The sequence below is a fragment of the Pelobates fuscus genome, chromosome 1 (assembly GCF_036172605.1).
Source record: "Pelobates fuscus isolate aPelFus1 chromosome 1, aPelFus1.pri, whole genome shotgun sequence".
Classification (NCBI taxonomy): Eukaryota; Metazoa; Chordata; class Amphibia; order Anura; family Pelobatidae; genus Pelobates; species Pelobates fuscus.
The window spans coordinates 123,607,699-123,624,988 of NC_086317.1; the positions used below are offsets into that span (position 1 = coordinate 123,607,699).

A 17,290-nucleotide genomic window follows, 5' to 3' on the forward strand; every position below is an offset into this window, starting at 1 on the left:
GAAAACTGAAGGGCATGAGCTAAAATTGTTCAATAACCTAAATATGTCTTGAATTAAATAACACTGACATCTTTCTACTGCATGGTCCCCCCCCCCCCCCCCCCCCCCCCCCCCAAGAATAGATTGACAAATTGGAAATCCCTTTGCAAAGATTTAAAATATGAATTAATGGAGTAGTCTCTCCACTGGCATGAAATAATGAATGAAACAACAACAATTGAGCAAGTGAATGAAGGCTGCCAGGAGCTTCTGTGTATGAGTGTGAAAGACATGTAATTCAGGATCTGCTTTCAAATGCTCTCTTTCAGTAAATCACAGGCCAGGCATTGATGGAAACATGTGCTAACGTGGTAGGGAGCAGCACCAGTTGCCAAAACCGTTTTGCACTGTGTGTGCACATTCAGGGCTTTTTTTATGTATGGCTCCTAGCAAAATGCCCCATAACAAAAGTTTTGCACAGATTTTAGAAAGAATTGCCGCAATAAATATTTGTAAATGCCTCTAATGAAAAATAAAGGGGAAAACACATATTTTTGTGGGGTACTTTGAATTTCTAGGAAGTTTATCTAAAATGTCATACCTGCATATAGCACACTGTTCTATGTTTGCCCTACATCAGTAAATATAAAAAAAAGCAAGCAAATGAATGCAATACATTTGCAGATGAGGTTGATACATCTAAATGTAGGGACCAATTTAAATAATATTTTCTGCAAAAGCAAAACTGAAATGAGTAAGACATCTTAAACAAAATTGTGGTGGCTGTGGGAAGAATGCAGACAACAATGCCACAAACTTTGCAATCATTGGACAAACTAATCTCAAGAAACATGTACAGAATATTGCTTTTGAAATACTGGTATTTAAAATGGAACTGTACCCATTTTTGGGAAATAAAGAACCGTAGCTGCTACTATTCAACTGACAAAGGTTTTTACGATAACATTCTGACACACAACATTCCTGGTCTACATGTTTCGTATTGTTTCAAACACTTTAACATGACTCAAATGACTGGATTCTAGAGGCTCTCTCAAAACATAGGGCAGTGGTCAGCATGGGTTCTGTTCCAGCATGGATCCCCCTGTTTTCCCACGGTGGCAGATAAAGCCTCTCCAATTCGAAAATACTAGAAACAGCCCATATGCAAACATACACAAAGCCCACATAAACATAAACATCACTGACAATTCACATACACAAACATGACCCCAAAAGTAGAACCCTATCCATTACCCCAAGCAGCGCTCACAAATATACACAATACCAAACGCGAAATAACATATTACTCACCCAATTCCACCAGCAGTCCTCCATACACAACCCACTTTTACACACATAAAATGAATACAGCCCACATCCACATGTAACACAAAATACCATGTACTGCTCGTGCACATACACAATGTAACATAGCCCACATATACACAAATACAACCATACAAAGTAGCTGCAGCAACTATACATAACACAAGCAGAATAAGCAGTGACCCTGTCCAATATTGGCTTGTTAGCCAAGGCCTGAATCATGGACCCATAAGAGTGCTCATAGCAGGTGAAGACAAAAATGAGGTAACTCTCTTGATAAATGTTAGTGCAAGAGACTATCTTTGATAAAATGAAAGAGTCAGACCTCATGACTCCAACATCCTTATCTCAATCAAACAAGATCCTTTTAGGGAGCCTAAAGCAAGGCCTCAGTGACCTTACCCATAAAAATTCTGGGACACAAAAGCATACATTCAATTTTCATGCTGTCAAAGAAGAGAGTCCAAAATCTGGATGGTTTAACCCCTTAAGGACCAAACTTCTGAAATAAAAGGGAATCATGACATGTCACACATGTTATGTGTCCTTAAGGGGTTAAAGAGCCTTTGTAACGATGACCATTCTCAATACCGGAAGCAGTGGGGCTGATCCCTACCAAATCCTGGCCACTACATGAGGTTACAAAGTGATTGGAAAGTATGGGTCACTGCTCCATATGCTGAAAGATAATAATTCAGATGTTCCCTATAACCAGAAGACAACCCCAAGCCTCCCCCCTGCCCCTGAGGGTCCAGTCAAAATTTCTAAGGGGAGTTCTCAAAAGGCATGACCGAGAGCCAGTGGGACTCTGAAGAGACATTAAGTGGTCAGGACACACGATGTAGAGGAGGTATTAACCATCAAAGAGCAATAATAGTAGCAAAAGTGAGGGTTTAATCTGGGACCCCTTTTTCCTTGAAGTATACAAGTGAACCCTGGTCATTACTCATCTGCACAGAGGCTGTGGAATAGGTGGAATCATAACTTGACTGCCTCTGAAACCTAGGAGCAGGATAAATAAACAAAACCTGTCATTCATTCTCACAAGAAGTTCTTTCAGATAATAGGACACTATGAAAGCCTTAGAAAAGCAGTGAATATGAGCAGTAAGCTGATCTGTGGCTCCCAAACCCAAACCTCAGATCAGCAGAATTCACAGGCAGACATAGCATGGACTCTGCTGGAGGAACTGTGCACCTCTTAACAGAGCCGCAGCTTAATACCAGTGCCTAAATTACAGATTAGAAAAAGTTGATGAACACCAAGGTAGAGTTTCCAGGGTCATTCCTTCACACATACGGTGATACAGTGAGGGTGGTACACTGAAATAGAATCTGGTCATTTTTTTACATGCCCCTAGGCACCTTCAACAAAGAATATATACCACATCTGGAGCTCAAACCCATCTCTATCTGTAATGGACATTCACAAGCAGGCATTAGTGGGCGGCATGGGAGAGTAACAGACCCTGCGTGTTGTTTGGCAGGGTACCATCAATGTGTAATTAGCTACAAGGTCTCAATAAGCAGCACCTAAATGCTGTGATGAAAAGAAATCCCAATGAGAAAAACATGTTAATATATATCAGTCTTGAAATGTTTACGAAACTATTGAAAAGTTTCTGAGTCCCTAATTACCATAGGGTGAGCTTCAAGGAGTAAACTACTACTAAAAGAAACAAAACATTAAAATAAAATAAACAAGAAAAACACATTAGTGACCTCAAAACCTTTTGGCATAATGTGCTCATATAAATGAAAATAATAGCTTTGTGGGAGACACGGTTCTGTAAATGGCTAGTGTCAAACAAACACATGATTTCACAATAGGAATATCATACCAGCAGTCACACATGGTAAATGTTTTGCAGACTTTGCTGCCTCTGTGCCTGAAAGACTTGCTGTCTATCAAGGAACCATGAATTCTGCTCTCTACCAGAAAATCTTTGATGGAGAATGTTCAGTCATCAATCTATGATCTGAAGCTGCAGTGGAACTCTTTTAGGCAGCAGAGCAATGATTCAAAACTCACATTTAAAGTGATCTCTAATTATAGGAAGAGCCTGGTTGCAGTTGTTACTTCTAAAGATGGCACAAGCAGTTCTTGATGTCAGGGTGTCAGTATTTTATTTTCACACTTAAATAAAATTAACGTTAAAACTGGATTTTGTGTACTTGGGTTCTCTTTGCCTTAAATTACATCTTGTATGAAGATCTGAAACCATTTAGCGTGACCAATATGCAAAAATAGTAGAAGTCAGAATGTATACAAATATTTTTTTCATTATTGTATACTGCACATGCAGTGTCAATGGATTTCTGTATTAGAGAAGGATTTGGGCTAATATAGTAAACAGCACATGTTCCATAATTCTGGCTTCCCAACAGTCCAGATTTCATGGTCCTGTGCCTCTGTCCTGAATTGGGTCCCTGTCCCTGGTGTCCTGCATCTGGGGATATCAAGGAACTGTCCATGAGTAGCACAGCATGAGCACATCATTAGACAAGCTTGCAATGTGAATAGGGACTACGACCATTCAGAGTGCTTCAGAAGCGCTTTCTACAAAGTACTGTAGGTTGGGGGTCAGACAGACAGGTCCCTTCAGTGTAGGTCATGCCCATTCACCAGACAACCCTCCCATTATGGGCATGAACAGTGATGTGAGTGGTGACAACCCGCTCAGGACCCACCTAACCGGACCGATCTCTTAGCTCACAATGGGAGGTATGCTAATGCCTGTGTGAAAGCCCAGCTCTCTTTATGCTGAGCAGTCTTCTTCTATAGTAAGAGAACAGGGTAGTCATATACAGTCTGTCCATGCACTGAGCTTTGAGAAGCAGTGACTATATGTATTTCTTTGCTGGCTTGTGGGAAAGGTACATCTTGAGATTGTAAAAATTTCTCTATATGTGTGGGTACACTGAATTTGAAACATTTGAAACAAATTAAGCATAAAGCTCTCGTCGGTTAATTTTGTTCATGTTTGTCCTTCTTACATTACACTTTATTTATTGATATAGCATACCCATTTGTCTTGCTGGTAGTTATAAATAATAATTTAATATTTATAATTATTCATACTAACATGTCAGTGCTTGAGCATAAAAGGGTGCCTTTTTGTTAATTCAAAGTAAACGTATTAATCTTTTTGGCCACTATAAAGCGAAAAAAAACATGGTGCTCATTTGCATTTCTCTAAAAACTCACAAGTTTGTCCATAAGGAATAGGAACTAGAGTAGATGAGTTGATTTGGAAATGTAAAACTTCTTCAAAGGGCAACAATGCATTTATGAAATACCAACAAACACTTATGTTTTATTGTTTGTATATAATGTAACGATTGTGTGTCGTCCTGCCAAAAAATGCCCACACTTATCACAATGTAGAACAAGAAGACTTCCCTGCTCTGCACCGACAATGTGAATAGAAATATCCGTACATCTTGGCATATCACTCTGCTGGTTTTACTTATTTACTGACAAAGCAGCTTTTAATCACAGCCCAGCTTTCGGAATACACTTCTAAAGCTCTGATTGAAAAACCCATTTGGCATATTAAAGAAACAGAACTGATGTTTTGAAGTAATAACATCTATGTAACTATTAAAGTGCACACTAAGCGTTTTTAATGTCCTTTGGGATGAAAAGTTCTGCAGAAGAGTATATTAATAGTATATTTTAATCAATGTATGGGATAAAAGTTCTACAGAGGAGTATATTAATAACATGGGATAAAATATTCTCCAGAAGAGTGTATTAATAGTATATTTTAATCAATGTATGGGATTAAAAGTTCTACAGAGCAGTATATTAATAGTATGGGATAAAATGTTTTACAGAAGGGTAAAAGAAAAAGTACATTGTATTTAATGTATTTATATAATTAAATAGGATAATAGAACCTGTTTCTGTGTTTAGAACACATACTTTTGCATATTATTTTTAGTCTTTTAGGTTGACATGTCGATAATTGAATTAATTAATAAAGCAAAAGTAACATGTTTACAACGCAACTAAACTGTCATGCTCACTCACATTGCTGGGCGTGTTCCTGCCTCCAATCTCCACTCCAGCGGCTTCAACGCCGGCCGCTGTAGCTCCGCCCTCTTTTATGACTCGACACACACACGCCGACGTCATCACGTTGCGTGCGTGCCGACATCATGACGCAGATGACGTCACGGGCCGCCAAAACGGACTAATACGAACATTTTGGGGGCGTGGTTTACAATTTAAAGAGCCAACCTATAAAAGGCTGGTTCACACATAGGACTTTGCCTTCTTGTGGTTATTTTGTTAGTTCCCAATAGTGCTTTATATCTGGTTGTTCTATTTGGTAATTTTGACTTCGGCTATACTGACTATTCTCCATTCTCCCATATTGACTCGGCTCACGTACCTCGACTATCCTAATATCTGGTTTCCTGACTCGGGTTGGATACCTCGTTTTCATGATTTCTGGCTCCCTGGACCTTGGTTTGTTCTTGACTATTTTCTAGCTGTCTAAACATAGAGTCCAGCCACTCTAAGGTCCGGTATACATTTTTCTATTACATCCTGCGTGTTGGGTCTCATTGGAGTCCTGACACAAACACTATTATTCAATAAGAAACAAAAGGACCGGAGAGTCAGGTCAGGTTTAGAAGAGTTACTGGACCACAATATAGCATTTAGGCTCCAATATCTAAGCCTTTGTTAAGTTTATTAAGTACGTGTTTTCTAGTGAGCTTGTAGAGTAACACTGCTCTGGTCGTGGTATACATAATGCGAGTTCCAGCAATATAACATTCTGACTTCCCTTTGTGTAGTTCTGTTTGCAGGGTGTTTGGCAACAACATCATTGTAGACACATTGCTACTGTAATATTAGAAAACAAAATACCCACTGGTTAGGTCAATTTATACCTTATTATTTGAGTGGGGATAAGTGGAATTTTAAGGGAAAAGTTTGTAGTGTTGAATTATAGAAATTATGGATTTTAGTGACGTCACAGTAAAGAACTTTTAGAATGGCATGACAATGAAGAACTAAATAATGGGTAAACTTGGTTCTATGGGGTAATCATGATGGACCTTTTTACATATGGAGAAATGTATACATAAGTAGATATTATATCAACAGATCAATGTAATGAGTATAAACAAGAAGAAATTAGACTACACTATTTAGAAAACATTTTCTTTGGTAATACAAGTTTAATTTTTATCTTGGCTCATAAAATAGTGGAAATAAAAACACACAAAAAAAACCTACTTCCTTGTTGGAAATTGGAAAAAATATATCTTAAAGCGGCACTGTCAGCCCCCCTTCCCCCATCAAAAATTTGTATTTCAAAAAGGAGAACATCTTTCTGAAACCCTCAGATTGACTGTGTTGGAATTTCACTGAAATTCCATTGCAATCAAAAAAATAATACACATTAGATATTTTGCTACCTTGTCAAGCCTTGAGCCTCTGTCTAAGCTAGATACCTTGTCTCAGCAGAAAGAGCATGGTGGTGGCCACAAGGAAAAATGTTTTGCACCCCACCCATGTACCAATTCCCCCCCTCCCCCCCCCCCCCCCCCCCAGTCCCTATTCACCCTGTCCCTCTGGTTCTAATGCTAATTCTACATATGTAAAGGCTACAGTATTTGTCAATAATGAGCATTACATTTTTATGAATAAACAACTTCTTAATGCAATAGAAAATAATTGCTGGTGACAAATTTAAGCACATGTTGTGTGTTTGAATGTATGTATGTATTTGTCTGTAGTGTTGGCATTTGAATGCAGTTGTAAACGTGTATGTACTGTTGCTATGTGAAAGCAGTGCTGTACTTGTGTTTAGTGTTTGAATGTGTTTGTATGTAGAGTTGATGTTTGATTGCTGGGATGTATGCACATGCCCAGCTCCGCACATACACACTGAAACACACACAGACATGCACACTGACACATACACTCACACACACTGAAAAACACAGACTTATACACGCACACTGACACATACACAGAGATACACACTGACACACACAGATACACACTGACTCAAGCACACACTAACACACACAGATACACACTGACACATATACACAGATACATACACACACTCACACACAGATACACACTGACATATACACACACATATTTACACTGACACATACATACAGATATATACACATACACTAACACACTGACTCATACATAAACACTAACACACACAGGCATACACTGACAAATACACACAAGATACATACACACACACTAACACATACAGATACACACTGACTCATACACACACACACACACACACACACAAACACACACACACATATACTGACAGCTACCCACACAGATGCACATATATAGATAAAGGACACATACACACATAGACACACACAGATAACATATACACACATTTAGACAGATATCACATACACACACATTTTACAAATACACACACAGATATACACATACAGATAACACATATCAACACACACAAAGATCAAAATTTACAGATTTTTAACAACCGTCTGCTTCCATTCCTTATTGGTGCAGGGGGGTCATTTCCCTGGGGTCCAGTGGGATCTGACTGGGTCTGACAGGAGTCCAGGCTCTCCCGTCTCTCTGATCCTTTCCACTCCTGCATGGCTTATTGGTACACTAGGAGGAGGTGGTACCAGCACCACGGCTTTAAACCGACCAGGGTACCCGCATCATGCTGTTAAAGGGCCATGGCACCTGACTGGGCCCCTGATCAAAGATGGCCATCGGGTGGCCCTAAGTGTTTGCGTGAGTCCCCCCAGTAGTTATAACTAACTTCTTCTGCATTCTGCAGCAACCGTAAAGTTATATTATGCAAAAGCCCCAGATGGTGACTGAGCCTCAATTTACAATATATATATATATATATATATATATATATATATATTACAAGATCTAGCACACTCACTCATTCACTAAACACCACTTGAAAGTTCACAGATTTTATTAGCTTTTTAAAAAAAACATTTTTAAAGCATACCATTTTGCACTGCACAATCCTGCCACAATGCCAGTGTACCCTGTTTTTGACTGATACTATCCAAGCAACCTAATGCCTGCTCCTGTGAGTTTAACTCACTTACTTTGCAAAAACTTCCAGTGCAAGGTTAAATAGGGCCCTGGAACGAGGCACCTAATTTAATGCATTGCAGAGAGCACCAGGAGGAAGTAAGTGGGTTAATCTCATAAGAGCAGGCATTAGGTTGCTAGGATGGGAAAAATAGGGTACATTGTATACAAGTGTTGTATACATATTCAGGTAAGTGCAGCCTTTATATATATACATATATATATATATATATATATCTCAAACAATAGAAATAATTCTTCACACTGTCAAATGGCTTATTGGGCAAAAATGGATATTACATTTATATAAATAGTTCACTTACCTTGTTAAGAACAAGGACAATATCACCTTCACGGATTGTCAATTCATCCTCATTTAGTGCTTCATATGGAAAGAGAACTTTACAATATTCTTTGGCTGGAAGAAAGAGATACATCATTCTGAATATTTCATTCAGCAAACATAATTAAATAAAAATAGCCGTTTGTACATAGTTTTTCTCCTGGTGGATCTTGAAAGGCTTTAAAATTGAACCGACTATATGAGGAGATCAAAAAGAATATTAAAGTAAAGAATACAGATCATTATAGGAGACAGCAAGGTGTAAATCTCTGAACTAAAGATATAAAGTAACAGAATCCCTAAAGGACAAGTCTTCAGCCATTGCTTGCAAATCTCTAATGATAGTGCCTCTGCTTCAATGGGGCAGAGAATTTAAAGTATTGGGGCAGAATGGCATGAGAGACAAAGAGCAGGGGACCTGGAATTTGTGTGCACTCTAGAGTACTGATATAAGTGATTGATTTGTCATAGAAGAGAGATGAGATAGAATGCAGAATGACAAGGAGAATAACAAGATAGTATGCTTATTTGCCAAAATATAAACTGAAGAGGACTAACTAGGCCCAGGGGTGGGTAACCTTCGGCTCTCCAGATGTTTTGGACTACATCTCCCTTGATGCTTTGCTAGCATTATGCCTGTAAGAGCATTATGGGAGATGTAGTCCAAAACATCTGGAGAGCCGAAGGTTCCCCACCACTGAACTAGGGGACTGCACATTTATATATATATATATATATATATATATATATATATATATATATATATATATTTTTTTTTTTACATACTTTATTTATTTCTCAGAATAAGATGAAACATGCCTTGTACAAAATTGGCTCATACAACGATTTACAGAAATAATGGTATCACACTAAAATCGTCAGCAATAATTTGTGTAGCGGAGAAAACATTGTAGATGAGGTTAGAATTATGGCATTTAGAGGTATATAGCATTTCCTATTGTTCATGGCATCAGGATTAATGAATACAGAGTCGAAGTTAGGGCGAAGTCATTCTAACGTATGTGACAAGACAACGGAGCATTTATAACATATTAGGATTAGTCTCCTCTCGCTACTTGGCAATAAACAGGTTTATATGTTTATATGCAGAAAAATGCCGTGCATCAGTTAGATTTGATACTCTGTCCCGGGTTCTGAGGGTTTTTTCTATTTTTGGAAGAGAGAGAAATAGAATAAACCGAACAAAAGGGTTTCAGCCTAGAAGAGAGAGGAAAAAGATAGAGAAAGAGGAGAAAGAAGGAGAGTAGTGAGGATCCCTGGCCGGCGATGTCAGGGGGTGAAGGGCGTCTTGTGGTCTCGGAAGGAAGGGAGGGAAGGGAGCCCCACATAACCCCTTTATAAGTCCCTAGGGCCTTGACTCTTAGTTATCTGAATAGTTTTCCATGGCTCCCAAACTTTAGAGAATATCTTTTTTGGACCCCCAAACCCGAGCAGTCAGTTAATCCATGATATAGCTGTCTTTGAGCTTTCGGAGCACCATAGTTATGGGAGGTGTGGTGGGTTTTAGCTATGTTTGGGCTAGGGCACGCCTAGCAGCCAGTGTAATTTTATTTAACAGTTGCTGTTTTGCCCTATTCCAATCGTCAAAAGGTTTAGCAAGTAGAAAGGCCCATGGGTTCAGGTCAACCGGCTTAGAGAGTATTTGGGATATCAGTGCCATGACTTCTTTCCAGGAACTGCACATTTTAAACAAAAAAATAGTTGGCTTTGGACATATTTTTCCAGTTAAGCTATTCTGCCCAATGTACAGTTAAGTTGTTCAATTATCTTGCCATTTAGTTAACTGTGTTAATATAATCAGTCCCCATGAACTCGATATCTTAAAATGGTTCTTGAAAGTAATAGGCAGACAGATTAAAAATAATTAATGTAAAGCCATAAAAGTAAAAGCTCTAATAAAAAAAAGTAAAAACAAATACACAATTAAATATTGTCATCCATCCTACCTGACTTTATGGAAGGCTCGAGCATTTTAAGCCCCTGACATCTCAAGTTAAGCAATTAAAGTGAGAGGCTTGCCTACCGACATCACAAATAACGTCTCCATTGGACATCACAAGTTTACCAAAGTCAGCAAATTCAAGAGTGTGTTTCTGAACACTTGAATGAAGTAAAATATTTTACATGGCATTCCCAATCGCCAAATCAGAACATCATTGAACCTTTTTCTGGACATACAGAATGAAAACTAGGTTCTCCTCTTCATCGCTTAGAGAAACGATTTTAATCTCGAGGAAAAGTGCAATATCCCACCACACAGGCTTATGACTTATAGAGCAGCATTGCTAGATGGTAGATTGGGTACTATTTCTAATTTGCTCCTTAATTTTATTACATTGTTATTTCCATTATTTTGTCCAACAAATGTATGTTTATAGGGCTCACTATATCACATATAAATCAGAACCAACATGTACTATCGTTATTTATATAGGCAAACAGGCACATTCATCTTAATTGTTCTTAGCTGTCATTTAAAATTGGATGGGAGACACATCCCAGATAAATATTTTAGTATATGGGCATGGAGTGAGTGTTATATACCAGAAAGGCAGGACTAGGGATGGGCATTTACTGATCAATCTAAGGTGGAGATGCCTCGTTTTTAATGATATAATCACAGACTGCAGTGTGATGATATTTGAAAACAGAAGCATTAGATTTCATAACAATAATATGTCATAGCCTGATACCCATACAACGCAAATCAGATAGAAAATAAAGATAATTAGAAGTAGACAGAAAGACAGTGACATATCCCTATATATTCAAGGAACAAATATTAATTGAATTAGTCATGCAGCCAGAAACAACATTTATGCCAGCACTTACAGGAATAAGTATAAGGATTTCTTTCTGAACATTGCCTGCCAAGATCTCCTGAATATATACCATGAAAATGGTAGAAATACAAATAAGGGATCGTGAGTAGATAATCTATAATGTGAGAGAATGAAACAGTGACGCAGCAAATTACTGTGAAAGAATGAGAGACAGCGCGGAGGAAGCAAGGAACCAGGACAGTAAGAAAGATCGAGATGTGCAGGGTGAAATATTATCAGACAGGCTGAATCAATCTCCTGCCCCAGTTAGAAAACAGACTATACAAACTGTAAGAGAATAAAAGGGACAGTGGATATGAGCCTCTTATTTAACCTTTTTATGGACGAGTCAAATCACACGATTTGTTCAGGTGACCATATGATTTTAAATATTCCTCTCGATCACCCCCAGAGAACAGTTCTGTTTTATAGTGTTGGGAGGAATGGGGGAAATTCTGCGTGAACACGTTTAACCCCATAAGGACCAAACTTCTGGAATAAAAGGGAATCATGACATGTCACGTGTCCTTAAGGGGTTAAAGGGACACTGTAGGAACCCAGACCACTTCAGCTCATTAAAGTGGTCTGGGTGCCAACTCCCATCACCCATAACCCTGCAAGTGTAATTATTGCAGTTTTTATAAAACGGGTTTGTTTTCCTGGCACTAGAGAATCCCTTTAAGTGTGTTTGCACTGCACTTGGGATGAATTACAGTCATTCCTACATTAAAGGGACCCTGTAGGCAACCAGACCACTTCAGCTCATTGAAGTGGTGTGGGTGCAATGTCCCATGTCCCTTAACCCAGCAATAGTAATTATTGCAGTTATTGAGAAACTACAATAATTACTATCCAGGGTTAACTCCACCTCTAGTGGCTGCTTACCAGACAGCCACTAGAGGGCTACCTGGTTGGAAACTGACTTTTGGTCTGTTATCTGACGCAGGGCATCCTCACGCTCTACAATGAGGACCTCCAGCGTCAGATTTCCCCCCATAGGAAAGTATTGAATAATGCTTTTTTATGGGGAAATCCTAATGTGAGCACAGCCATTGCCGCGCATGTGCATTAAATCTGGATGATGTCGGTGGGGGAGGAGCGTGAGCAGAGCCTGACCCAGCGCCAAGGGACATCGGCGCTGGATTCAGGTAAGTGACTGAAGGGGTTTTAATTTTTTTGACACTTTAGAATCCCTTTAAGGGGACCACCTGTGCAGCATTCAGTACATAGGCAGCATGATTGCTTACCCAGCTGACCTGCCTGTCGGGATGGCACACTTCAATTACAGGCAGGTACGTCACCAATTGTGCTAGTTACATTATAAAAGGAACAGGTCAGCCTTTACATCCAAAAACAGACGGCAGAGATTTGCAGTATCCATACCTAAACCTCACATTTCTCACTATTTTGATAACTTGCAAAGAAAGAGAAATTAATAGTGTTTTTTAAAGCAATTCTGTCACTTTGAGGGTTTGTGCATATTTTGCAAAGACCTTCAACAATGACATGCCCCCTTGGTCCTCACCTTCAGCTTTTGGTGACTCACCATCCAAGAGCTGCCAATCAGTTTTACTCTGTGCTGTACATGTGCAAAAGGTCCATAAAAGATCCTGCAACGAGGCAGCATCCTTCATAGAAGTATTCTTCTGTTCATAAAACTGCCTATCTAAATGCAATTGTAAGGAAGAGGAAGGGTGGTACAGTGATTAAGCCTATGTTTGATCTTGCTTAGTTATGAATGCTGACATTATAAAGAGGCACTGTAGGTGACATAATCACTGCAGCGTGCTAGATTGGACACCATTTATATATTGACTCTTTGAGGAATAGTAAGAGTTAAAGGACCACTATAGTGCCAGGAAAACAAACTAGTTTTCCTGGCACTATAGTGTTAATAGGTCCCCCCCACCCTCATGGCCTCCCTCCCGCCGGGCTGAAGTGGGAGGAAGGGGTTAAACTCTTACCTTTCTCCAGCGCCAGGCTCCATCGGCGCTGGGGACTCTCCTCCTCCTTCCGACGTCATCAGCTGAATGTGCATGCGCGGCAAGAGCAGTGCGCGCATTCAGTCAGTCCATAGGAATGCATTTCTCAATGCTTTCCTATGGAGGCTAGCGTCTTCTCACTGTGAAAATCACAGTGTGAAGCGCGGAAGCGCCTCTAGCGGCTGTTCTCTAAAACTGCTATGTTTACAGCAGGCAGGGTTAACCCTAGATGGACCTGGCACCTAGACCACGTCATTAAGCTGAAGTGTTCTGGGTGCCTATAGTGGTCCTTTAAGAATAATTCATTGGTAGCACTTCTTTCTACTATATATAATATGCTCTGAATATGAACCTGGCGTATGTTGAAACTTTTTTGGCTAGAAGCTTATAATTATACGTTTTTAAATGTTAGATGTCATTCCCTTGTAAATGGATATTCCTATACAGTGTAATAGTTGTTTTCTAAAAGTGAAATTTGTAACCTATATTAGAATAATATTGTATTTTTATTTATTTTGTGGGTGGCACTGCATGCATCTGTGACCACCTTGCTGAGAGTCTTTTACTATGAGTCCTTTTTAAATCGCTTTTTGCAGTGTTTCGATCACATTCTCAACAGTTTTGACACTTAAAGCCTTCCATAGGCTTCTCCGTAATTTTCAGAGGTAGCTTCATTTTGGACACCTGAAGACCTTGTAGTAAGGAGGCAGGAATTCCCAGTAAACGGACGGTCTGATGAAACTTAGCATGATTAGGTAATTATCAAGTAATTATACCCGATTAAAGGGATTGTTAATTATCTGTTTTCCGCATGCGATGAATGTAATTAACTTTTTTAATTACTTGGGGTAGATCCCATTTGAAGCTAACATCTAAAACCCTTTTCTTGTGTACATTTTTTAGTAAGGTATAACAACTGGGCTTATGTACATGCATTTTGATCCACATTATAATATGATACCTTGTAGGGTTATTTTGCACTTTTATTTGTTACAATACACAATTTTGTATATTGATTGGTTGTTAATTGACTTTGTATTGATTGTTAATGAGATACCCTATAGATTAGGTTTGTGAAATGTGGTGTTAGCTTGATAAAGTTTCCTGAAGGGATCGAAACGTTGCTTTATCTGTCATGTTTTTCCAATAAAGCTGCTGACGTATGAAGACCGTGAGTGCCTGGACTTCTTTGCTGTTTCAATGATAACGGTCTGCTCATAAAATGTTTGTAGTGCTGTATGCACATTTATAATTTAGTTGCTACTTATTAGCCACTACTCTCTTACATTTCTGTTGCTAGCTTTAGAGAGTAGCTGCTCCTTAACTACTGTCAAACTTCCCAAGTAGCTAAACAGTGGCTGAAGACTCCCATAATTCTCTACTCTCTTTAAAGCAACTGGTTTACAACTTTGTCACTATTCGTTACCTGCTGCCGCTAACTCAAATAACTCTAGTCTAATGGAAAGAGGTTAATAACAGCCAAATCACTATACACCCTATTGAAAGACAAAGTCTTGTTCCAACCATGTTGCTTTTCTTTTTTACTGGCCAGCTGTTTGCCTCTTGTTACAGAGTACACCGGATGTAGTGCGTGGCGTGTTTTTTTGCGCAATACCAGCAAGCCGTTAACATGCATGTTTTCGGTATCTGTAGAGGCAGCTGTTATTAGTAAAAGACTACAAAAATGTAGATGTGGACTGTTATTAGCGATAGCCTGCAACTGCCTTTTACCGTGAGTCCTAAATGGACATGTTCTTTCCTGGTACACCGGAAGCATGCCCATCCGTGAGCTAATTCGGCAATAATAAAAGCTGGTGGGGGTGAATATAATACAGTTTCTAACACGCATAGGTAAAGCAAGTTTAATGACTTACATTTTGATTTGCTTTCTGTCTCCATTTTTAGCGACTCCTGTGATGTCATTGTTTGAGGGATTTTCTTCCCCGTTGTCTGAAATAAAGAGAAATTCCACTTAATGTTCCGCTTGCTCTACATTTAATCTTCTACAATACTCAGAATAAAAACCGTGACAGTTCTCATACAATTTCCCATTGTATAAATATGCAGCAAATTTCTCAAGTCACCCTTTAAATGAATGTCAGTTACTGTTGAAGATCTCTGTTAAAAGGTCACTGAAATAAAATTTTCATTGATAAAATAAGTATGGAAGTACTTGTTTGGTATACAGTATACATTCAGGAAATATTCAGACCCTTTTTATTTTTTTCATGTTGCTGCCTTTTGCAACAATTGTTTACATGATGTTTTTTTCACATTGATCTACACTCAAAACCCCATAATGATAAAGCAAAACCAGATTTCTGAAAGATATATAATAAAAAATAAAAAAAAAAATATGAATAATCAAATCGACATGAGTACTCAGACTCTTTGCAAATACTTGAAAAGTATCTCTAGGTGTATCCAATTTGACTGGGTTATCTACACTTTAGGTCCACCTGTGGCAAATTCAATTCGCTGGACCTTATTTGGAGCAGTAAAGTAAATCATCCCCTTATCCAATTTATACTTACCGGTATATCAACCCTCTATTAGGAGATCCATCCTCTTTTTATCTTTTGCAATGGTAAAAGCACACTCAATAGCCCACATGGGGTATTGTCTATTAATCTCTGTTTTAAATATCGAAATTGGGCTAAAAAAAAAACACTCATCACTGTTACAGTTCCTCCTAAGTGTTAAAAACTGCCCTACCAGGATACTATGGGTATGCCAGGTGGTGCTTTTCCACCCTGATGAATACTTGGAAGTTGGTGGAAAATAGACATAATTGGAGAAATCAGAAGCAATTTTTTGGCCAGATCCTCTGCCATAACACCCCAGAATCCAAAATGTGCACCAGAATTGTCAAAAATCTGGATATAGGATCTCCTTAACAGCAAAGTATATGTCTCCCTATCACTAATTTGACGTTTATCCTCCTTTACAAGTCAGTATCAAGCAATACAACTGTGCCAACTTTAGTTTTTTTTTTCTTTTTTTTAACCACTACGGAGTTATTACCTTCTAAAGATCGTATTATTCTCTCTTCTCTTGAGTTAAGTTATAACCTCTCTTGGGTTATTTTTTTTTTTTATATATATATAAAACCATGAGTTCACTTTCAATGTTTTTTCTGAAATCTGTCTATGTAAGGACCTCTTAACTGCATAGGCTATCTTCTAGTGACTTCTACAAATAAGTCAATGGGACCTGATGGAAAGAACTTAGTGTACTAGTGAAACCATGTATGGATTTATTTAACCAACCATTGTTAACAGAAGTAGTCCCAGAAGATTGGAAGTTAGCGAATGTTGTTCCCATTCACAAGAAAGGTAGTAGGAAGGAGTCAGGCAATTATAGGCCAGTAAGCCTTACTTCCGTAGTGGGGAAAGTAATGGAAACCATGTTAAAGCATAGGGTTGTTGAACATCTAAAAACACATAGACAACATGGGTTTACTTCGGGTAGATCATGCCAAAATAATCTTATTGATTTTTTTGATTGGGTAACTAAAATAATAGATATGGGTGATGCAGTAGACATTGCTTACCTAGATTTCAGTAAGGCTTTTGACACTGTTGCACATAGAAGGCTTATCAATATTGTTGAATGGGTAAGGCAGTGGCTCAGTGACAGGCAACAGAGGGTTGTAGTTAATAGAGTATATATCCGAAGCATGGGCTTGTCACCAGTGGGGTACCTCAGGGATCTGTACT

The 17,290-nt window shown here is 38.7% G+C and overlaps 1 protein-coding gene across 2 annotated transcripts in view; it reads right to left on the bottom strand.

Annotated features, from left to right (window-relative positions):
* The window catches only part of SH3KBP1 (SH3 domain containing kinase binding protein 1), a 404,964-nt gene that overhangs the window by 76,594 nt on the left and 311,080 nt on the right, over positions 1–17,290 (bottom strand). For both annotated transcript variants that reach the window (XM_063450212.1, XM_063450216.1), the window contains 2 exons: positions 15,446–15,521; positions 8,727–8,821 (listed from right to left, as the gene is read on the bottom strand). In XM_063450212.1, the coding sequence (XP_063306282.1) occupies positions 8,727–8,821; positions 15,446–15,521 (171 nt within the window). The remainder of the gene's footprint in view (positions 1–8,726; positions 8,822–15,445; positions 15,522–17,290) is intronic.